The sequence below is a fragment of the Dendrobates tinctorius genome, unplaced genomic scaffold (genome assembly GCF_039654945.1).
Source record: "Dendrobates tinctorius isolate UK_male_01 unplaced genomic scaffold, ASM3965494v1 ptg000122l, whole genome shotgun sequence".
NCBI lineage: Eukaryota > Metazoa > Chordata > Amphibia > Anura > Dendrobatidae > Dendrobates > Dendrobates tinctorius.
The window spans coordinates 4,380,271-4,405,347 of record NW_027361790.1 but is presented as its reverse complement, the minus strand read 5'-3'; the positions used below and the strand labels follow the sequence as shown (position 1 = coordinate 4,405,347).

The window sequence follows — 25,077 nt, the reverse complement described above, 5'->3', positions numbered from 1 at the left end:
CATTTTATGAAAACCCTCGAAAATGATTGTTTTCTTTTAATACAAAAATAATTAACAGTAGTAAGTCGACCTTCAATATGGCTTAGAAGAGATGCCATAGTTGAGATGTTTATAGACTGATGTGGAGGGGGGGGGGTTCACATCTCCAAAATCCTAATCCAATATGTAGTAGATGTAATATTAGCAAATACCTCCAATTAGAAATGTAGTATAGTTCTACTGATTAGCTATGTATCTTCCCTCATGTGGAGGCATTGCAGGACCTACAGTGACAGCTAGTTGCTGGTGGTCATAACCATGATATCTAAGGTCCTTCAATGTCTGCACATGATGGAAGAGACGGCAAATCAGAAGAACTATACTACATTTATAATTGGAGGCATTTGCTAATAATACACTTGCTACGTAACGTCATAGGGTGTTGGTGATGTGAATGTCAAAGTGCTCCAATCTAGTGCTTGCTTGTTATACAATCAAGCATAATCTGGTGGGTTTTTTTTGTTATAAAGACATTGAGTTTGCCATATTTACACTGCTTATAATCATGCCTCATTCACCTGACACATGACGGTCATATACTAGCCAGGTGCCAAAAGTATATGTCTTAGGGCCCAGTCACACATAGCGATCTCGCTAGCATGATCGCTGCTGAGTCACAAGTTTTGTGACACAACAGCGATCTCACCAGCGAGATCGCTGTGTGTGACAGCGATCAGCGACCGGCCCCCCTGCTAGTATCGCTGATCGCTCTTGGAAAGCCCTGGACATTTCTTTGATCGCTGGTCTCCTGCTAGCCAGCACGCATCGCTGCGTGTGACAGGTGGGAGACCAGCGATCAGCTGGTAACTTAACGTACACATCGGGTATCTAAGGGACGTGCGTCACTTTGAAACCCTCTGTGTACCTTAGTTACCAGCGCGCTGATGCAGGGAGCTGGTAACTAAGGTACACATCGGGTTTCTAAGTGATGCTCGTCCCTTAGAAACCCGATGTGTACCTTAATTACCAGCTCCCTGCATCAGCGCACTGGTAACTAAAGTACACAGCGACGCCGCAAGCTCGGCGTCACTGGTGCTGATCGCTGGTGAAGCCGCCTGTTTGATAGCTCACCAGCGATCATGTAGCGACTCATCAGCGATCCTGACACTTTGGTATCATTGTCGGGATCGCTGGTGAGTCGCTATGTGTGACGGGGCCTTTAGTCTTAACCATAGTGTTCTGTACATCAGCTGTATTTACCCCTGGATACTTCTGATAGTAGGTTCAAACTTGATGTGAACAAGGCCTCATATACATGACAATGTGCAAAATAGCCTGAATTCTTACTTGCTGTTCTCACGAGAAAGTCCCTTTTATAGATAAAAGCCAGTGATCAGCGATTGCTATTACAGCTCCATACATCCCTGGCATACATAAAGCTTGTCTGGTCAGACCTTTCCCCTGCATTGAGTGTCAGTTGGTGGCCATTCCGAGTGGCTTCTAGAATAAGATGTATGGTGGGAGCATTACTTTATCTGCCAGCTCCATGCCGCCACAGTGTGTACACCGCTCACTGAGCAGCATTCTTTCATCTCCATTGGTTAGCACAATTGTCAGCACGGTCTTAATCTGAAGATACAGACATATACTTGAGTGGTGGGTGTGTATTATATTTTGTCCAATAGTTACCTTTGTGTATTTGCTCTTAGATATACCACCGGGAGCACGGGTGTTCTATCAACTGACCGCTATGAATCCAATATTGGCTCCTCCAGTTACTTAGAAAGGATTAAACTTGGCCATAGCAGATTAGATAAAGATGACTCCACAGACTTTAAAAAGGTAATAAGGGCTTCTGTACGGGCCTGTAAATGTGAAACCTCATGAAGAAGCTTTATTTAGCTGCCTCTCCTTTACTCGTGTGCCAGTAAGAGTCATACTTGATTACTTGGCGTTCACAATTTCAGACTGGAGCTAAGAAATCTATTTTTCTACCTGTTTCAGCTATATGAACAGATTATGGCAGAAAATGAGAAATTGAAGGCCCAGCTGCACGACACCAACCTGGAGCTGACAGAGCTAAAGTTACAACTTGAAAAAGCCACCCAGGTTTGCTAGAAGCTTTAAACCTTTCATCTTGGTGTAGAACGCTTCACTGTGATTTAGTATTTGTGGCATCTGCGAGGTCCGATAACGCGGTCAGTCTGCAGGATAATGGTGTTACAAAGGTGCCTGGCCACGGTACGGAGCACGTGGCACCCAGAAGAAAATGACCTTTTTCTCCCTGGAGCTGCTGGCTTTTTTTTTGGGTCATGCAGATGTGCCCAGAGTAATTGGTCGCTCACAGCATGAGAGCAGTGACTATAAGCACGCACCGACTCTGCTCATTTGACAACTGGCTCTGCCCTGCATCATTGAAGAGTGAGTTGTCAGTCACTGCCTGTGCTTGCAGCTCTTATTACTGTGGGCAGTAACTTTTGCACATTTTCATGAGTTTTGAAAGCTCATGTACATTTTTTGCATGTCTTTTGAACCCTATTACTTTTTTTTTTTTACCAAGACGCAGCATGTCATTTCTTTCAGTGTGTTGCACCACTTTTCACACATTTAAAATGAGTGAAAAACAAGGGAGGTTAAGTATTGTGAACAGCGTCTTCCTGCCACCACTCGGATTTGTTTCAGGCAAAAACACCTAGTGGTGTTTTAATTTTTTCCCTCTGTCCTTTAAAGGGAGTCTGTCAGTGGGATGAACCCTGCAAAGCAGTCTGTGTACATGTAGGGAATAGAAAGCTGAATAAAATGATACTTTGATATCTGCAATCCAGTGGAATCCAGAGAAATCCATGTTTTCTTCTATGTAAATCAGCTGTTCAGGGCTATGGGCCGGACACTAATCTGCATGAGGATCTGCCTCCAGAGATTATAAAGGAAAGGGGGACGTTATCAATGTGAGACATGTAACAAACACAAAACAGTAGAACTGAACTTTGTCTTCTGACAAACACATTTGCTATAGCTTTCTTAGCTCTGCATTATTGCAACACTGTCTGCTTGTGATATGGAACCTGCGGATGTCGGGTATAATCACACACAGCTCTGTAGTAAGATCAGGAGAGCAGATTTGCCATAACACATCACACTCGTGATATCCTTTTTCATCTATATATATAAAAGTGTGTGTATCAGGCCATGGTGACTATGATGTCATAAAGGTTGCCATGGTGACTGTCATAATGGTTGCCATGGCAACGATGTCATAATAGTTTTCAATGGTGACGGTTATGTCATACTGGTTGCCATGGCGACGATGTCATAATGGGTTGCCATGGTTGTAGTGATGTCATAATAGGTTGCCATGTTGATGATGTCTTAATAGGTTGCCATGGCGACGATGTCCGAATGTTTGCCATGGCGAAAATGTCATAATGGGTTGGCATGGCTGCAATGAAGTCATAATAGGTTGCCATGTTGATGATGATGTCATAATAGGTTGCAATGGTAACGTTTGTCATAATGATTGCCTTGATGAATGGCTGGAATGATGTCATAATAGTTGCCATCTTGATGATGTTATAATAGTTGCCGTGGTGATTATGTCATAATGGTTGCCATGTCGACGATGTCATAATGATTGCCATGACTACAATGCCTGGTTCACTTTAAACTTATACAGCTACAACTAATAGCACTATAAGGCTGGTTTATTCGGTCGTCCATGATAGCACCACCTGAGAGAGGGGATCCGCCCTTCTTAGGAACAGGAAAACCTACAGATACAAAAGGGCGGCACCTCTCCCACGCATCAGTTGGTTTCCTGTTCCTAACAAGGACAGAACTCCCTACAGATCGTCCGTCATGGATAACCGAATCCCAGGCCAGCGGACCGACTCAGGTAGCGGGGGGTTCTCCTACCTCGGTCTCGCTGGGGGCCCTGGATGCGCCACGGTGGGTCCGGGTAGGATTTCCACGGCAGTGGCAGGAGCAGGCGGAGACAGGGTCCGGCGGTCGCCTTCTCCACGGGCCGGTGAGGTAAGCGGGTCCCCCTGTGTCTCCTTCCCCCGGGGGTGCAGTCCGTTCGGGCGGGCGCCGCCGGCGGTGTCCCACAAGGGGAGCGGCGGTTCCGAGCCGGCGGCGCAGTTCTAGCCCCTTGCCGCGCGGGGAAGTGACGTGGTGAACGCGTGCCCGCCGCCTGAGGGGGCCGGGCACCTGAGGGGGAGGATCGCGGGGAGCGGTCCAATGGGGGGCCCGAACACCGGACAGAGTCCTGCTAATCCGGAGGGGGAGCCTTCTTAAGGCAGAAGGCATCGCTGCGGAGGTGCTTCTGGAGGCCCAGCGATGGACACAACAGAAGCCCCCATGGACCCACAGGAGGTGCAGCCCGTGGCAAAGCGCCCCAGTGACCAACCTAAGAGGGAGGAGGGACGTTCAAGTGGACGGAGCCACAGCAGTTCCTCTAAGTCAAAGGATCCTCCCGCAGCCCCCCATGATCCGGTACCTGTCCTCATCTGCAAGGGTAAGAGATCTGCGAGAATGTACCCTGATGCAGTGTCCCCTTATGTGTTTGATTCTCAGGGGAAGAAGGCCACAGGGAAGCAGAAGCACAAGGAATGTGCCCTCTGTAGTTGCCCCTTACCAGATGGCCACCCCAAGAGATTGTGTCAGTCTTGCGTGAGACAGACGGTAGGGACGGAGATGAGGGGTAGAACGTGAGTGGAGTATCAGACTCTTACACTCTTCCCTATTTATACAGGTAGCGGAAGAAGCTCCAAGCTTCGCTACAGACCTGAGGCAATTAATCAGGACTGAAATAAAAGCCCTATCAAAAGAAGGTTCTTCTAAAAGAAGACGAGCTAGTGTTTCAGGCTCAGAGTCTTCAGTCGGCCCTAGGAAGGAAGATATCTCCTCAGAGTCCTCGGCCTCCTCTTTTTCTTCCGAAGAGGATTCCAGCCGGTTCTGCTTTCCCTTGGACCAAATGGATAAATTAATTAAAACCATAAGGTCAACCATGGGGGTAGAAGAAAAAAAAGACAGAACTGTCTGCTCAGGACATTATGTTCGGGGGTCTAGACCCCAGAAAACAAAGGACTTTTCCACTAAACGAAAAAGTCCAGAGCCTGATTGACAGGGAGTGGAAAAAAACGGAAAAAAGGGGTTCTATGCCGCCCGCTTTCAAATGTAGATACCCCTTTGAGGACCCAATAGTTAGTCGATGGGATAAGGCCCCCAAGCTGGATGCAGCGGTAGCTAAAGCCTCAAAAAAGTCATCTATACCCTTCGACGATATGGCCTCCCTTAAAGACCCCCTAGATAAAAAGGCAGATTCCTTTTTAAAGGGCACATGGGAGATGTCAGCAGGCGCCCTAAGGCCAGCAATAGCAGCCACGTGCGCAGCCAGATCCATGATGGTCTGGCTGGATCAATTGGACTCTCAGCTAAAGGATGGAACCTCGCGAGCCTCCATCCGTAAGTCTCTACCAATTATCCAGAATGCTGCTGCCTTTCTGGCAGATGCCTCGGCGGACTCGGTAAGAATGGCGGCTAGGTCTGCAAGCTTGTCTAATTCGGCCCGAAGAGCCCTCTGGTTAAAATGCTGGCCGGGAGATATCCAAGCCAGGTCCCGTCTCTGTTCTATCCCCTGTGAGGGTGAATGCTTGTTCGGCCCCGTCCTAGACGAACTGTTAGAAAAGGCCGGGGATGAGAAAAAGAAATTTCCGAGTCTGCCGAATACATCCTGGAGACGTCCCTTTTCTAGGAAAGGGTATTCCCGCAGGAGACAGGCCAGAGATCAGAACAGATGGGACAACAGAAAAACCAGAGGTACGGGCTTCATGTATGGTGGAGGGGGGCGCCAAGAAGGTCCATCACGGGATAATAAGAAGCCGCCCCAATGACTAGTGGCTCCGGTAGGAGGAAGATTATCTGCCTTCTACCCGGCCTGGGCCAAAATCTCGAATAGCAGCTGGATACTGGGGGTGATAGCTACAGGACTGCACCTAGAGTTCGCCTGCGTTCCCCAAGATCGGTTCAAGGTAACTCCACTCAAATCTTCCCCGCTAGAACAAGCTGCCCTGGAGACCGAGGTCCTCGAGCTGCTGGACAAAAAAGTCCTGACGAGAGTTCCAGAGGAAGAGAGGGGGAAAGGCTTCTATTCCCCCCTGTTCTTGGTCCGTAAACCGGACGACTCATTTAGGGCTATATTTAACCTCAAAGCCCTCAATAAATTCCTGGTTGTACGTCCATTTAAAATGGAAACAATCAACACCGCAATAAAGATGCTGTTTCAAAACTGCTTCATGGTGGTCCTAGATCTGAAAGACGCTTACTATCATATACCCATAGGTCTAGCACACCAATCTTTCCTTAGACTGGCGGTTCAGTTGGATGGGTCAATCCAGCACGTCCAGTACGCGGCCCTACCCTTCGGGGTGGCGGTTGCGCCTCGAGTATTCACCAAAGTGATGGCAGAGGTGATGGCCCATCTGCGCGAGCTAAACATTCTAGTCGTCCCCTATTTAGATGACCTCCTTATAATAGGCAGTTCAGCCGAGCAGTGTTTAGAACAGTTACAGAAAACAACGGCGGCTCTAGAGCGGTTGGGATGGCTACTTAATATCAAAAAATCCCGTTTGCAGCCATTAAAAATTCAACAATTTCTAGGCCTAACCCTAGATTCAAAAAAGCAGGAATGCCGCCTGCCCCCAGAGAAGCTGCTGCACCTGCATGACTGGGTCCTGAACGCCTCCAACAACCCCTCCATGTCCCTCAGGAAAGCCATGTCCCTGTTGGGTTCCCTCTCATCCTGCATTCCCGCAGTCCAGTGGGCCCAAGTTCATACGAGAACTCTACAGGGCGAAGTTTTATGGTATCAGAGGATTCTTGGGGGTAACTTAGAAGGTCGACTGACCTTATCTAGAAACACAATAGAGTCCCTGGAATGGTGGCTAGAAAGAAATAACTTGTCTAGAGGGGTGCCTTGGGAGTATAACATTACCCGCGTGGTCACCACGGATGCAAGTCCTTCCGGTTGGGGGGCACATATGGAAGAAATTCTGGTCCAGGGCCTATGGGAACGAGATCAGATACAAATGTCTTCTAATTTGAAAGAATTAACAGCGGTAGTACTCGCAGCTAAAGAGCTCCTTATGTATCTACAGGGCCATCACGTACGAGTTCTATCGGACAATCGAGTGGCCCTGGCCTTTATCAACCACCAAGGCGGAACTCGATCCAGAACTCTGATGAAGGTGGCAGGACAGTTGTTCCAGCTAGCAGAGCGTCATTTTTTATCTCTCACGGCTCTTCACATAAGAGGGAAAGAGAACATCGCGGCAGATTTCCTAAGCCGCAATCTGTTAAAACAAGGAGAGTGGGCCTTAAACACCTCCATTTTCGTTCAGATTGTGCAGAGATGGGGTCAGCCAGAGGTGGATCTATTCGCCACCAAGGAGAACTCGAAAACGACAGTTTTGCTCCCTAAACCCCAGGGAGACTCCTCTGGCAGTAGATGCGCTTCTGATAAAATGGGACTTCAGGCTAGCCTACGCCTTTCCTCCCCTATCTCTACTTCCTCTAGTGTTGAGGAAGATCAGGAAAGACAGGGCAAGGGTCATAGTCATCGCCCCGTTCTGGCCCAGAAGAGCATGGTTTTCGAACCTCAGGATCATGTCGGTAGACGATCCTTGGGTTCTCCTGGACATCCCGGACCTTCTGTCCCAGGGCCCGGTCTTCCACCCTCAGGTGGCTGGCCTACATCTCACGGCGTGGAATTTGAGCGGTCACTGCTAGAAAGTAAAGGCTTCTCTCCAGACCTAATTGACACTCTACTAAAAAGTAGGAAAGTAGTGACAACTAAGATTTACGTCAGAATTTGGAAAAGGTTCCTCGAAAGCTCAGATGTAAATACTGGTGATTCCGTCCCCATAGGCCAGATCTTGGAATTTTTACAAAAAGGGCTGGACTTGGGTCTCTCCACCAGTACCCTTAAAGTACAGGTATCCGCCTTGGGGGCCCTCTTTAGCTGCAACATCGCGGCTAATTATTGGGTCAAAAGATTCATCAAAGCAGCGAGTAGATCCAGACCAATAGTAAAGAATAGACTCACGCCATGGGATTTGAACCTAGTCCTCACAGCTATGACAGAAGCGCCATTTGAACCCATCTCGTCGGCCTCTATTAGGAGCCTGTCCCTCAAAATAGCTTTCCTAATAGCCATAACGTCAGCCCGTAGGGTAAGCGACATTCAGGCATTGTCTAGGCGCCCACCTTTTCTTCAGGTAAAGGAGGATAGGGTAATACTTAGACCCGACCCAGCGTATTTACCAAAAGTAGCCTCCAGCTTTCATAGGTCCCAGGAAATAGTCCTTCCATCCTTCCTCCCTAAACCAATTAATGAGAAAGAGAAGCTACACACTTTAGATGTTAGGAGATGCCTCTTGGAGTATCTAGCAGCCACCGATCCCTGGAAGAAAGACAATGCTCTTTGTCTCCTACCAAGGCCCTAGGAAAGGTCTTAGGGTGTCCAAAAGTACTCTAGCCAGGTGGATTAGAGAAGCAATCTCGTTAGCTTATGCCTCAAAAGGTAGAGTAGCTCCGGAGAAATTGAAGGCGCATTCCACCAGAGCCGTGGCAACCTCGTGGGCCGAGAGGTCGGAAGTCTCCATCGACCAGATTTGTAAGGCGGCCACTTGGTCCTCTCCGAGCACTTTTTATAGTCATTATAGACTAGACTTGGGTGCCTCTGCAGACCTCTCCTTTGGTATCAGGGTTCTGCAGGCTGTAGTTCCCCCCCCCCCCCCCTAAAGTAGTGATTACTCTCTGTAATTCTCTCAGGTGGTGCTGTCATGGACGACCGAATAAAGTCTTAGTTACTCACCGGTTAACGGTATTTTTCGGAGTCCATGACAGCACCCATAGATTCCCTTCCCTTAGTTAATTTGGGTGTGCACGTCTTCCCTTTGTACATATCCACGGGTGATAAAGATTTAAGTGTTGATATTGTTGTACATATAATTATGCATTAACCTTGGAGGTCCTCTTTTATACTCTGTAATCCAACTGATGCGTGGGAGAGGTGCCGCCCTTTTGTATCTGTAGGTTTTCCTGTTCCTTAGAAGGGCGGATCCCCTCTCTCAGGTGGTGCTGTCATGGACTCCGAAAAATACCGTTAGCCGGTGAGTAACTAAGACTTTCACACTAGCGTTTTTTAGCGCTGCACTTCGTGCGCGTCCATGCGCATGCGTCCTGTGCCCCTATCTTTAACATGGGGGCATGTGGTCCTAGCGTATGCACGCGTTCGTATGCGTTTTTGTGCGCATGCGTTTTTTTGTAGTGTGCACCTAGGCGCACCGGACGCAACCTGTTGCATTTTTGTCATCCGAAAAAGGGCAAATGGAAGCCAAGTCTTAAAAATTCTCAAATTTTTATTATGGTATTTAAAAAAAAAAAAAATTCTCATTAAATATGAAAATCAATTCGTACATAAAACATGAGGACACTGCAACAAGAAAAAGTACTGCTGCACCATGACGGTAAATAGCATAAATGACTGAATAAAATAAACATCCCAATTGATATGAATTGATATTTACATATACAGATAAAATATGCCCAAAAATACTGTGCAAAAAGCAGAGGTTTATTTCCACATGTATATCAAAAAATCCTGTGATTTAAATAAAGATACCATGACAGTATTCAACAGTATTCATTGTGTGAGCATTAAAATATCAAGGTGTAAAAAAGGTGCCGAGTGCAAGGATATGTAACCAGTAAGTAAATAGAATCAATAATGCTTGCTAGTGCAATGTATAGGGATAATTACCCCCGGGATGCATGCTGAGACCTCAGAGTCGATAAAGAAGGTAAGAGGCCAAAGTGCCATAAGTAGACAGGGTAATGAATGCACATTTACATGTTTCGAGGGGTATCGTTTCGGGGTTCTCCTGCCTGCACCACTGAGGTAAATGTGCATTCATTACCCTGTCTACTTATGGCACTTTGGCCTCTTACCTTCTTTGTCGACTCTGAGGTCTCAGCATGCATCCCGGGGGTAATTATCCCTATACATTGCACTAGCAAGCATTATTGATTCTATTTACTTACTGGTTACATATCCTTGCACTCGGCACCTTTTTTTACGCCTTGATATTTTAAAGCTCACACAATGAATACTGTTGAATACTGTCATGGTATCTTTATTTAAATCACAGGATTTTTTGATATACATGTGGAAATAAACCTCTGCTTTTTGCACAGTATTTTTGGGCATATTTTATCTTTATATGTAAAAATCAATTCATATCAATTGAGATGTTTATTTTCTTCAGTCATTTATGCTATTTACCGTCATGGTGCAGCAGTACTATTTCTTGTTGCAGTGTCCTCATGTTTTATGTACTAACTGATTTTCATATTTACTGAGAATTTTTTTAAATACCATAATAAAAATTTGAGATTTTTAAGACTTGGCTTCCCTTTGCCCTTTTTCGGATGATTGTTATTTGAAGCTGTCTCACCTAGGCATTTTCTCATTAGGAATTCCTGTTGCATTTTTGGTCCGTCCGACCTGTCTCAAAAAAACGCTTGTGCACGGAATGCGCAAAAAAAGTCACATTACAGTCTATGGGAACGCAGGCATGCGCATGGACATGTGCACGCCTGCGTTTAAAATCGCATGCTTTTGAAGAGTTAACATGGCAAGAAACTGGTTAAAACAAACGCATGCACCTAAAAAAAGCAACCGCATAATGCGTTTTTTGTTTGCGATTCTATTGCGCACGAAGCGCAGCGCTAAAAAATGCTAGTGTGAAACTAGCCTAAGTTAGTCCTTTACATTTTCTAACTAAATGGTATTACACTCTGGGGGCAGAGCCACCACACTGAAATGCTCTGTGCTGCGGGGACACTGTGCCTCCACCGTGTACAGACGGGAGGGAACCTGGAGATGACATACAGGTATATACTATATACAGGGGGAGATGACATACAGGTATATACTATATACAGGGGGAGATGATATACAGGTATATACTATATACAGGGGGAGAAGACATACAGGTATATACTAGAGGGTGTACTATTTATATGGATGCACCTATATAAAATGGGAATGGTTGGTGATATCAACTTCCTGTTTGTGGCACATTAGTATATGGGAGGGGGGAAACTTTTCAAGATGGGTGGTGATGATGGCGGCCATTTTGAAGTTGACCATTTTGGATCCATCGTTACTTTTTACAATGGGAAGAGGGTCATGACACATCAAACTTATTGACTGTCACAAGAAAAACAATGGTGTGCTTGGTTTTAATGTAAATGTATTCTTTCATGAGTAATTTATAAGTTTATGACCACTTATGTGTTCAAAGTGCTGCCCATTGTGTTGGATTGTCAATGCAACCCTCTTCTCCCACTCTTGGCACACTGATAGCAACACCGCAGAAGAGATGCTAGTCTAAGGGGGTCAGATTCCTTGTAGGAATGCTCGGACCTGACACCCATATAAATGGCCCACCATGTATATACAGGAGGTGACTCACAGATATACACTATTTACAGGAGTAGATGACACACAGCAACAATTTATGTGCAATATAATAATTTGTTACAACAAATACACAGTTAGTTACTATGCCTGGCCAACGCCGGGCTCTTCAGCTAGTATAAAATCTCTGGAGGCAGATCCTCATGCAGATCAGTGTCCGGCCCATAGCCCTGAACAGTTCATTTACAGATTAGAAAAACATTTCTTTGGAGTAAGACCTCCCATTGAGATATCAAGGTATCATTTTAGTCGTCTTTCTATGACCTACATGCCCATATAGATGGCTTAGGAGAATTCATCCTATTGACAAAATGCCCTTTTAAATGCTCATATTTTGGGCTAAAAATAATTTTTGCTGTTGGATTGACTGATTTTTAGCACAAAGTACATTCTTTAAGTAAAAAACTGTCTGCAAAGATGACATTTTAAACAGTTGGAAACTTAATTTGATTTTTTAGTAAAATGGCCATTTAAAAGTACCAACATTTATCTTCTGCCTACATGATTCCCCATTTGACTGGTGTCACGGCCACTGACTGGAGAGGGGAAATGCCCTTTGCGGTTTTGTAGGCTTCTATACAAGTGAATGAAGGGAACTTTACCACCTCTCCAGTTACAGTGGCTATGCCACTATTCAAGCTTCTTTTGTAGAGGTGAATACGGGTCCCATCCTCTTGTTATTGAGGACACAACCCTTTTACAACCAAGACCAAAGAAAAGACATTTTGAACATGACACAAAGCCAACTGACATAAAGCCAGGTCTCCTGGTTGGGTTTTTTGTTAGCCTGTAGAGTACAGTTGGCCTATTGCAAGCAATGAAAACAAACCAAAAGGAGCAACAACCAAAATGCAGGAAAGCCACCCACAAACACAATCATAGTGGGAATTCAATCAGGCACCCTAAAGGACACTCCTAAATGCAATTGAAAACCAAAAAGAACTACACTGGAGTAAAGAGTCCATAATTTAAAATATATAGAAATTTTATTATAATGATTAAAATGACAATCACAATAATGACAGAATTACAATATACTGTAGATCAGGCAATAATGGCTGGGGTCAAATAATAAAATTAAAGCAATGTTGCCTCAAAATACAAGCACCATATGGGAATTACTATGCTAACACCCCCTCCCAATACAAGTAATTATACACAATAGATAAATAGTAGTCAGAGGTATAAAGCGTAATTTAGACAAAGTGCTTACCCATAAAGAGCTGTATGTGACCACAAGCTGCCGCAACCGACGTGCGTTTCGCCCACTCTTATTCAAGGTGCGGTCACCTTGAATAAGAGTGGTCGAAACGCGCATCAGTTGCGGCAGCTTTTGGTCACATACAGCTCTTTATGGGTAAGCACTTTGTCTAAATTACGCTTTATACCTCTGACTACTATTTATTGTGTATAATTACTTGTATTGGGAGGGGGTGTTAGCATAGTAATTCCCATATGGTGCTTGTATTTTGAGGCAACATTGCTTTAATTTTATTTGACCCCAGCCATTATTGCCTGATCTACAGTATATTGTAATTGTCATTATTGTGATTGTCATTTTAATCATTATAATAAAATTTCTATATATTTTAAATTATGTACTCCAGTGTAGTTCTTTTTGGTTTTCTATTGGAAGCAATGTAGGCAGCTTCCTGGAATGACCTAGCGCCTAGTTTCCAGAAAATGTGGCTACAGTTTTGATCAGTAAATTAACCCAAGTTTTCTATGTTACAGAGGCAAGAAAGATTTGCCGACAGATCGCTTCTGGAAATCGAAAAACGGGTAAATGTGACTTTTTTTCCCGCTTTGATTTGTTTTGCAGATATTATTAAAGCTTTCATATTACCCAATTTTTAGCCCCTTTATGACATCGGGCGTACATTTACGGTAATGTCGGACTTCCCTCCCTTTGATGTGGGCTCCAGAGGTGAGCCCACATCTTTTCCGGGACATGTCAACTGTTTTGAACAGCTGACATGTGCCCGCAATAGCCGCGGGTGGAATTGCGATCCACTCGCAGCTATTAGCTAGTTAAATGCCGTTGTAAAAGCTCACCGGTGACCTGCGTCACGTGATCGTGGGTCACCGGTTTGCGGTATGACAACCAGAGGTCTCCTGGAGACCTCTATGGTTGTCAGTGCCAGATTGCTGTGAGCGCCACCCAGTGGTTGGCGCTCATTTCAAGTCAGCAATTCTACTACATAGAGGCGATCTGATCATCGCCTCTATGTAACAGAGCCGATCGAGTTGTGGCAACTTCTAGTCTCCTATGGAGACTATTGAAGCATGCCAAAAGTGAAAACAAAGTTTAAAAATATATAAAAACTTTAAAAGTTCAAATCACCCCCCTTTCGCCCCATTCAAATTAAAATAAAAATAAAATCAAACATACACATATATAAAAAAAATTAACCTGATCGCTGAACAGTGTAGCGAGAAAAAAGGTCAAAATGCCAGAATTGTTTTTTTAGTTGCCGCGACATTGCATTAAAATGCAATAACAGCAATCAAAAGATCTTATCTGTACGAAAATGGTATAATTAAATACGTAAGCTCGGCGCACAAAAAATTAGCCCTCACCCAACCTGAGATAATGAAAAATGGAGTTAGCGGCATTGTTCCTGATTCTCCATCAGGACAAGGTAGTTCTCAGACCTGTTCCTTCCTTCTTTCCTAAGGTGGTTTCTTCATTTCACATTAATGAAGAAATTGCCCTTCCCTCTCTGTCCTTATGTCCCTCTACGTATGGTTCATCCCCTGGAGAAGTCCCGCCACAAGCTGGTTCTGGTCAGAGCTATACCTCGAGGATTGCTTCCTTTTGCCTCTCGGATGCCCTATTTGTCAACCCTGAAGGTCGTCGTACGGGGTTTCCACATCACCTATTTCTTGTTGAATTTGTTCGTCCAATATTGGAGGCATATCGCGTTCAGGACAAACTGCCTCCTCGTGGGGGGGTGGGTAAAGGTTTACTCCACCCGGGCAGTGGAGTGGGAGCTTCCTGGGCAGTTAGTCACCAGGCTTCGGCTTTACAGATTTGTAAAGCTGCAACCTGGTCATGTTTGCAGACTTTTGCGAGATTTTACTGGGTTCATACCCATGCCTCGTCCGATGTAGGCCTGGGAAGCAAGGTGATGCAGGTGGCGGTTATGCATCGGCCGACTTAAGTCTGTTTTTCTTTGCATTCTTTGTCTCCCACCATTGGGACTGCTTTGAGACGTCTCATGGTTACCGGTGTCCCACAATTAAGCGATAAAAGAGGGATTTTTGGTACTCGCCGTAAAATCTTTCTTGGAGCCTTCATTGGAGGACACAACACCCTGCCTAACTGTGTGTACCGCTTTTGGGCCTACGTGCTTTTGTTGTTGGGTTGGTACATATGTTGAGTTTTTTGTTGCTGCTCCTACTGCTTTAATACTAACTGAAGTACTTGGTGCCTGTTTGTGGGTGTGTATACTGCTGGGGAGGAGCTATTTTTTCCTTTTTTTGCCTAGTGTCAGCCTCCTAGCGATAGCAACAATACACCCATGGTTCTGTGTCCCCCAATGAAGGTTCCAAGAAAAAGTTTACAATGAGTACCAAAAATCCCTCTTTTAAAGGGAAGGTGCTGTGATTTTAATTTTTGTATTAATAATTACTGATTATATAATCAATAATTTTTAATAGAAAATTAAATGAACTACTTTTATAGTTTATTAACTTTTACTTTTGCCGCTGGAGGCTGCCATTTTTTAGTGTGGGTGTAAGTGTCTGTGTACAACACTTGCGCTTTATGGCAGTCATGGGCATAAGAGACTGCAGTCGGACTCCGACCTGCATCTGTTACATTGAGGCCGCTCCTCCTGCCTCTCAGCTGTAACCTGGGCACGCCCCCCGGGCTTTCCAGATGACAGCTGTGGGAGGAGATCGCAGCCATCTTGTTGTACCCCAAAGTGTATGCTGTGGGCTTTATTTTTCCCTGTCATTGCACACAGAGCTAAGTGTGTGCGATGATGGGAGCTGCCGGCGAGAAGCTGCAGGGAAGCTGCCAGTCCGGGGTGAGTATCTGCAGTGGGGAGGGTGATTACAGCCTGTAATTGGTATTCCAGTACAGGCTGCCATCATTGCTCACTGCCGACCTGTTCAGAGCACAGCAGGGAGATCGTCATACTGCTCTTCCCTGAACAAGATGCAGCACTTCCTGGTTAGAGGAGGGAAGGTAAGTACATGTTTTTTTTTTTCCTATGCTTTGTATAGAATCTATACAATGTGTAGAATCAGAGGTGGGGAACATCCAGCCCATCATACTTGGCAGTGTCCAGTGTTTTGATCTTTTCCAGCTCCGGTATAGTGAGGTGTCAATTTTTTTTTTCCCCCCTGCTGTTTGCTTAGCTTCTCCTGACTGGGGGGCTGGGAGGCATCAATGAGGAGACAAAGAGCAGTGTGTACAAGTAGGGAACATGTGTGATGCTCTCTGCTGAATTGTGTATCTAATCCTATTCTGTGATATACAGCAGCATGTCCACACTGAACTTTCCTTCCATTTCTCATCTAACGTGTTCTTTGACAATCTACAATCTGGTTTCCCTCCACCGAGACAGCCCTAACCAAAATTACTAACGACCTACTTACAGCCAAAGTGAACGGACAATACTCTATACTCCTCCTAGACCTGTCCTCTGCCTTCGACACAGTTGACCATTGCCTCCTACTACAGATCCTCTCTTCCTTTGGCATCAAAGACCTTGCCCTATCCTGGATCTTCTCATACCTCTCCAACCGCACATTCAGCGTCTCCCACTCCCATACTACCTCCTCATCCCACCCTCTCTGTTGGAGTCCCCCAAAGCTCTGTTCTAGGACCCCTACTCTTAATCTTGGCCTGGGGCAACTTATAAAGTCCCACGGATTCCAGTACCATCTTTATGCCGATGGGCCAGAGAGGTATATCTGAGTATCAGACGTCACCTCTGCTCTCCAAAATCCCGGAGTGTCTATCAGCCATATCCTCCTTCTCATATCGCTTCCTCAAACTGAATGTGGACAAATCTGAACTGATCATCTTTCCCCCATCTCAGATTTTCCTTACCTGACCTATCTATAACAATTGACAACATCACGCTTTCCCCCGTGCCGGAGGTCCACTGCCTAGCAGTAACCCTTGACTCTGCCCTGTCCTTCAAACCGCACATCCAAGCTCTCTCCACCTGCTGCGGCCGCCAGCTCAAAAATATTTCCAGAATCCTTCCTTTCCTCAACCATCACTCTACTAAAATGCTTGTGCATGCCCTCATCTCCTGTCTCGACTACTGCAACATCCTTTTCTGTGGCCTCCCTGCAGTGCTAACACCCTCACACCTCTCCAGTCCATCCTTAACTCTGCTGTCCGACTAATTCATCTCTCTCGCTACTCCTCTGCTTCTCCCCTCTGCAAATCTCTTCACTGGCTCCCATTCCCTCAGCGTATCCAGTTCAAATTACTAATACTGACCTACAAGGCCATCTATAACCTGTCTCCTCAATATATCTCTGAGCTAATCTCCCGATATCTTCCCTTATTTAATCTCTGATCCTTCCAAGACCACCTTCTTTCCTCCACACTTATTCGCTCCTCATCCAACCGCCTCCAAGACTTTTCCCGAATAGTCCACATCCTCTGGAATTCTTTGCCCCAACACTTCCAGCTATCAACCACACTTGGATCCTTCAGACGGAACCTGAAAACCCATCTCTTCAGGAAAGCCTACAGCCTTCAGTGATCCCCGCTGCCTCCTCACCACTACTGGAGCTACCGCCTCACCATCACTGGAGCTGATGCAACCCCTCAACCTACTGTCTCCTTCCCCACCATCCTGTAGAATGAAAGCCCACGCAAGGGCAGGGTCCTTTCTCCCCTCTATATCAGTCTGTGATTGTTAGTTTGTTTACTGTAAGTGATATCTGTAATTCGTATGTAACCCCTTCTCATGTACAGCACCATGGAATCAATGGTGCTATATAAATATCTAATCCTCTCCTGTGTGACACTGACTGCTGAGCTGTGTATCTAATCCTTTCCTGAGTGATACGGTCTGCTGAGCTGTATCTAATCCTATCCTGAGTGATACTGTATGCTGAGCCGTGTATCTAATCATATCCTATACTGCGTGCTGAGCTTTGTATCTAGTGTCTGCTGAGCTGTGTCCGTGTATCTAATCCTATCCTATATTGTCTGCTGAGCTGTGTAATTCTATCCTGTCTGCTGAGCCGTGTATCTAATCCTATGCTGTACCCGTCTGCTGAGCCGTGTATCTAATCCTATCCTGTACCCGTCTGCTGAGCCGTGTATCTAATCCTATCCTGTACCCGTCTGCTGAGCCGTGTATCTAATCCTATCCTGTACTGTCTGCTGAGCCGTGTATCTAATCCTGTACTGTCTGCTGAGCCGTGTATCTAATCCTATCCTGTCTGCTGAGCTGTGTATCTAATCCTATCCTGTACTGTCTGCTGAGCCGTGTATCTCATCCTATCCTGTACGATACAGTGTGATCTATATGGCGGTATTGTGTGTGAGCTACAGTTGGGTCCATATATATTTGGACAGAGACAAAATTTTTCTTATTACCACAACAAATTTTAAACAAAACAATTCAGATGCAGTTCAGTTCAGACTTTCAGCTTTCATTTGAGGGTATCCACATTAAAATTGGATGACTGGTTTAGGAGTTTCAGCTCCTTAACATGTGCCACCCTGTTTTTAAAGGGACCAAAAGTAATTGGACAGATTAAATGTAAATAAAATGTTCATTTCTAGTACTTGGTTGAAAACCCTTTGTTGGCAATGACTGCCTGAAGTCTTGAACTCATGAACATCACCAGATGCTGTGTTTCTTCCTTTTTGATGCTCTGCCAGGCCTTCACTGCGGTGGTTTTCAGTTGCTGTTTGTTTGTGGCCTTTCTGTCTGAAGTTTAGTCTTTAACAAGTGAAGTGCATGCTCAATTGGGTTGAGATCAGGTGACTGACTTGGCCATTCAAGAATATTCCACATCTTTGCTTTAATAAACTCCTGGGTTGCTTTGGGTTTAGGTTTTGGGTCATTGTCCATCTGTAGTATGAAACGACAACCAATCAGTTTGGCTGGATCTGAGCACACAGTATGGCTCTGAGTACCTCAGAATTCATTCGGCTGCTTCTGTCCTATGTCACATCATCAATAAATACTAGTGACCCAGTGCCACTGGCAGCCATGCATGCCCAAGCTGTCACACTGCCTCCGCTGTGTTTTACAGATGATGTGGTATGCTTTGGATCATGAGCTGTACCACACTTTCGCCATACTTTTCTCTTTCCATCATTCTGGTAGAGGTTAATCTTGGTTTCATCTGTCCAAAGAATGTTCTTCCAGAACTGTGCTGGCTTTTTTTAGGTGTTTTTTAGCAAAGTCCAGTCTAGCCTTTTGATTCTTGATGCTCATGAGTGGCTTGCACCGTGCTGTGAACCCTCTGTATTTACTTTCATGCAGTCTTCTCTTTATGGTAGATTTGGATATTGATACGCCTACCTCCTCGAGAGTGTTTGCTTGGTTGGCTGTTGTGAAGGGGTTTCTCTTCACCATGGAGACTCTTCTGCGATCATCCACCACTGTTGTCTTCTGTGGGTGCCTACGTCTTTTTGCATTGATGAGTTCACCAGTGCTTTCTTTCTCAGGATGTACCAAACTGTAGATTTTGCCACTCCTGTTGTAGCAATTTCTTGGATGGGGTTTTTCTGTTTTTGCAGCTCATGGAGAGCTCCTTTGACCGCATATTTCCTTCACAGCAAAACCTTCCAAATGCAAGCACCACACCTCTAATCAACTCCAGGCCTTTTATCTGCTTAATTGAGAATGACCTAACGAAGGGATTGCCCACACCTGTCCATGAAATAGCCTTGGAGTCAATTGTCCAATTACTTTTGGTCCCTTTAAAAACAGGGTGGCACATGTTAAGGAGCCGAAACTCCTAAACCCTGCATCCAATTTTAATGTGGATACCTTCAAATGAAAGCTGAAAGTCTGAACTTCAAATGCATCTGAATTTATTTAAAATTCATAGTGGTAATGTCTAGAACCAAAATTAGAAAATTGTTCTCTGTCCAAATATATATGGACCTAACTGTATATGGCGGTATTGTGTGAGAACTATATGGCGGTGGTATGTTTGATCTACAGTACAGACCAAAAGTTTGGACACACCTTCTCATTCAAAGAGTTTTCTTTATTTTCATGACTATGAAAATTGTAGATTCACTCTGAAGGCATCAAAACTGTGAATTAACACATGTGGAATTATATAATTAACAAAAAACTGTGAAACAACTGAAAGTATGTCTTATATTGTAGATTATTGAAACTAGCCACCTTTTGCTTTGATTACTGCTTTGCATACTCTTGGCATTCTCTTGATGAGCTTCAAGAGGTAGTCACCGGAAATGGTCTTCCAACAGACTTGAAGGAGTTTCCAGAGATGCTTGGCACTTGTTGGCCGTTTTGCCTTCACTCTGCGGTCCAGCTCTCCCCAAACCATCTCGATTGGGTTCAGGTCTGGTGACTGTGGAGGCCAGGTCATCTGGCGTAGCACCCCATCACTCTCCTTTTTGGTCAAATAGCCCTTACACAGCCTGGAGGTGTATTTGGGGTCATTGTCCTGTTGAAAAATAAATGATGGTCCAACTAAACGCAAACCGGATGGAATAGCATGCCGCTGCAAGATGCTGTGGTAGCCATACTGGTCCAGTATGCCTTCAATTTTGAATAAATCCACAACAGTGTCACCAGCAAAGCACCCCCACCCCATCACACCTCCTCCATGATTCACGGTGGGAACCAGGCATGTAGAGTCCATCCGTTCACCTTTTCTGTGTCGCACAAAGACACGGTGGTTGGAACCAAAGATCTCAAATTTGGACTCATCAGACCAAAGCACAGATTTCCACTGGTCTAGTGTCCAATCCTTGTGTTCTTTAGCCCAAACAAGTCTCTTCTGCTTGTTGCCTGTCCTTAGCAGTGGTTTCCGTGGTTTTACCACGAAGGCCTGCTGCACAAAGTCTCTTAACAGTTGTTGTAGAGATGTGTCTGCTGTTTGAACTCTGTGTGGCATTGACCTGGTCTCTAATCTGAGCTCCTGTTAACCTGCGATTTCTGAGACTGGTGACTCGGATGAACTTATCGTCCGTAGCAGAGGTGACTCTTGGTCTTCCTTTCCTGGGGCGGTCCTCATGTGAGCCAGTTTCTTTGTAGCGCTTGATGGTTTTTGCCACTGCACTTGGGGACACTTTCAAAGTTTTCCCAACTTTTTCGACTACTGACCTTCATTTCTTAAAGTAATGATGGCCACTCGTTTTTCTTAGCTGCTTTTTTCTTGCCATAATACAAATTGTAACAGCAGTCTATTCAGTAGGGCTATCAGCTGTGTATCCACCAGACTTCTGCACAACACAACTGATGGTCCCAACCCCATTTATAAGGCAAGAAATCCCACTTATTAAACCTGACAGGGCACATCTGTGAAGTGAAAACCATTTCCGGTGACTACCTCTTGAAGCTCATCAAGAGAATGCCAAGAGTGTGCAAAGAAGTAATCAAAGCAAAAGTTGGCTACTTTGAAGAACCTAGAATATAAGACATATTTTCAGTTGTTTCACACTTTTGTTAATTATATAATTCCACATGTTAATTCATAGTTTTGATGCCTTCAGAGTGAATCTACAATTTTCACAGTCATGAAAATAAAGAAAACGCTTTGAATGAGAAGGTGTCCAAACTTTTGGTCTGTATTGTATATGACGGTATTATGTTAGAACACTATGGCAGTATTATGTGAGAACACTATGGCAGTATTATCTGCTGAAAGGGGACCCAATCTAAGGTGGTTCTGGTTGAGCACCTGCACACGGGTCTGGGGTAATAGAGGGGGCAGCATGACCTTCAGTTAGGTGCAGAGAGGGGTCTCATTTTTTTATCGTTACGATACGGCTACATTCCCCCCCCAGCCTGCTTCTCAGCGTCACCCCGGACTGCGCCTGTCGCCTCGCTTTCACACTTCGCCAGGACAGGATGGAGAAGACAGGATCTGAGGAGGGGATTGGGGTCTTTGCATGCAAAGTCTGGATCAGAACAGGCCGTCAATCAGCAGAAATGTTTCCTGCATTTCTGTGGAGCAGACAAGCAGACGGTCCATCCATGTGTATAAAAGACAGTGCTCCATGTACAATCCCTGGCTGCTCCGTGCACCCAACAGGGTGCCCCCCATAGACCAGCACACGGTTCTCCTGAAATACTGTGCTGCTGTCACCCTGCTCCTTCCCCATATATCTCCCTCTTTGCCCCCCCCCATAGACGAGCACACTGCTCTCCTGAAATGCTCTGTGCTGCTGTCACCTTGCTCCCTCCACCATATATCTCCCAGAATCCTTGCTGCCTGCCATCCTCTGTGACTGTCTACTTGTCAGTATAACTTTGCAGTCACCAACAAAATGGCTTCTCACGGTGTTCCTAAGTGTCATCCTCTTATCCCTTAGCAAACACCTAGTCCAGGAGGGGAGGAGAGGAGTGACCTCACAACCATGTCAGCAGACTCGGCCCATATTTACTGCAGGGCAGTAATATGAGCTAGTAGTACACTAGGTTTTTGTCAAATTTCAGTAGCTGCTCCCCCTAGTGTTTAAAAGTGGAAATACCAAGCTTTTTAGAATTATTTTTCATATTTTGCTAAATTATAAACAAATTATAATATTTTTTTAAGAAAATTTAAACATTTATTCTTTACAGTTTTACAATTGCTGAATTTTTTTTTTTTTATGGCACCTTCCCTTTAAACCCCTTCACAACATATGATTTACGGCATATTCCGGCGCCCTAACTTTGCAAGCTCACACAATGAGCCTGCAGATTTCCTTGCACACGATGGCTGAATTAATAAGCTATCATGTGCCTCTAAGAGCCGTAGGTGGAGTGAAGCTCCTGTCCACCTGTTAAATCTGCTGCTTTTAACACATGCCAACAGGGATATGCGTCATTCCACGCTCCCATAAGTGCGCCCGTGATATTATCTCGGCGTGCTAATGGGTTGTCTTGACAACTGAGGTTCTGATGAAGACCCCTCAGGCCTGTCATTACAATCCTTCTGTGAAAGGCAGCCTATGGCTGGCGGTCATAAGAGATTGTGATTTATGCTATGAATTACAGCGCTGATGCACTGGTATGTATAGCACAAGCGATCATACGATCAGTTTTAAGTCCCCAAAACGGACTGTTAGGGGGTGTGCACACGCTGCAGATCCGCAGTGGTTTTGGTCCTGCGGATCGGCAGCAGTTTCTACTGCGATGTACAGTACCATAATACCCTATGGGAAATGAAAACCGCAGTGCAGACGGTGCAGATTTTTCCGCGCGGATTTGTTGCGGTTTCTAATCCGCAGAAAGAATTGACATGTCAATTCTTTCTGCGGATTCCGCTGCGGCTTACCATCTCCTCCATTGTAGAGGTGATAGACCGCAGGGCAAACCACAGGCTAATCCGCAGATAAGCCGCAGGTCTTTTGACCTGCGGATTTACCTGCGGATTTTGCTAACTCCGCGTGGATCAATCCGTAGCAGAATCCGCAGCGTGTGCACACACCCTTAAATACAGAAAAAAGTTAAGTAAAAAAGTTTTAAAATATAAAAAAAAGCCACAATCATCCCACTTTGGTTCCCATTTAAAATAAAACAAAAAAAAAATAGCATACATTTGGTATCTCAGCATTTGTAAAAGTCTGGTTCATCAAAATCTAAAATAAATTAATCCGATTGGTAAGCAGCGTAACAGAAAAAAAAAATCAAATCACCAGAATTTTTTGGGCTGCCACAACATTGCTTTAAAATGCAAAAAGAGGCAATCAAACATCATACCCCAAAATGGTATCCGTAAAAATGTCAGCTCAGGCCGTAAAAGATAAACCATCAAACAGCCCTGTATCCCTAAAAATAAAAACATTACAAGCCCTGGAAAATAGCGACAAAAGCTACAAAAAAAAAGCACAAAATTAAACAACAAAAAAAAGCTAAAACAAAGACTGTTTGGTATATGCGTACTACAACTGATCTGGGGAATCAGATTGACAAATCAATTTTGCCATATAGTGAATATAATAAATCCAAAAAACTATTGTGAAATTTTTTTTTTTCCCCTGTCTCCCATGATGGCACACATGAGAGAGGGGATCTGCCCAGCCAGGACAGGAACCCTACTGAAGATAAAAGGGTGGTACCTCTCCCTCGCTTCAGTTGGGTTTCCTGTCCTGACAGGGACCCGTGTGCTGAAGACAGCGGTCACACCTAGCTGCCCGTCTCCCATGCCGGCGTGGAAGAACAGGCGGGGTCCTGGGCACTGTGCGTCGGGAGGGGGAAGTGCCGTCCGCAGGTCCCCCGGGGGCTCAGCGTCCGAGCAGGCGTAAGAGCAGCACGGCCCGGTGTCCTGGGGCTCTGCCGTGGCTGCCGTGCCGCCCTCCCCCCTCCGCCATGAATACAGGAGCGGCCGCTTCCGGGTCGCGCCCCTCTGACGTCGCACACAGGGCACGCTGGGAAGGGGCGTGCCCGCGTGACTTCGGGAGGCGGCGCCGGAATCCAAGATGGCGGCGCCCATCAGGAAAACGCCGGCCAGTAAAGGAAGATCCCGGCGGCATGGCGGGGGGGAGGGGCTGTGGGGGTAACCGGAGGAGGCGGAGAGTGCAGTGGATCCCCCTTATAAGGGGGATGACTACAGAAGACGCACTCATGCCCAAAGCTTCACAATGGAAGTGGGGCAGGATGAGCAGCAGCGTCAGCAGCAGCAAGATCTCTCGCCAAATGCCAGGCTGGGCCACCAGCATACCAGGAGCAGCCGCTCCAGTGGGAGTGGCAGTCGTAAACGCGACCGGCATGACTCTGAGACGTCCAGAAGAAACGTCACGAGCACATCTGAGGAGCCTCCGAGGTCGGTACCCCTGAGTGACAGCGGTGGTGAGTGATCTACGTGAATGTCACCCTTATGGTAACAGGGTTCCATTTTTTCTGTTTGATCACTAGGGGTCGAGGAAGTCTAGCGGCAAAACAAAGAATAGAGTGTGCGCCCTATGCAAACACCCGCTGGCAGATCAGTGGCAGAAAGACCTCTGAGCTGACTGTGTAAACAAAACCATACAGGATGAAACCCCTGATTTGGTGACTAGCCTTAAGGCATTAATACAACAGGAGGTAAAAGGCTCCCTAAAGGCAGCCCTTAAAAAGGATAAAAAAAAAAGCCGTAGAAGGGATTCTGATTCGGAGGCCTCGCTAGTGCAGAAAGGTCGGGAAAGATCCCTGTCCCCCTCCACTTCCTCGTCTCGGTCCTCAGAATCCTCCTCGGACAGCAATATAGGGGGCCGTCCATGTTTCCCAACAGAGGACGTGGAAAAGCTGGTCAAAGCTATCAGGGCTACTATGGGCCTTAAGGAGGAAAAGACTCCTAAATCATTGGAGGATGTGATGTTTGGAGGACTGGAGGAAAGGAAAAAACGCACCTTCCCCGTAAATAAGATAAAGGCCTTAATTGACAGGGAATGG

At 45.6% G+C, this 25,077-nt stretch overlaps 1 protein-coding gene across 2 annotated transcripts in view; it reads left to right on the top strand.

Moving 5' to 3' along the window:
* The window catches only part of PPP1R12A (protein phosphatase 1 regulatory subunit 12A), a 167,884-nt gene that overhangs the window by 121,939 nt on the left and 20,868 nt on the right, over positions 1–25,077 (top strand). For both annotated transcript variants that reach the window (XM_073541516.1, XM_073541515.1), the window contains exons 21-23: positions 1,689–1,821; positions 1,984–2,088; positions 13,256–13,303. In XM_073541516.1, the coding sequence (XP_073397617.1) occupies positions 1,689–1,821; positions 1,984–2,088; positions 13,256–13,303 (286 nt within the window). The remainder of the gene's footprint in view (positions 1–1,688; positions 1,822–1,983; positions 2,089–13,255; positions 13,304–25,077) is intronic.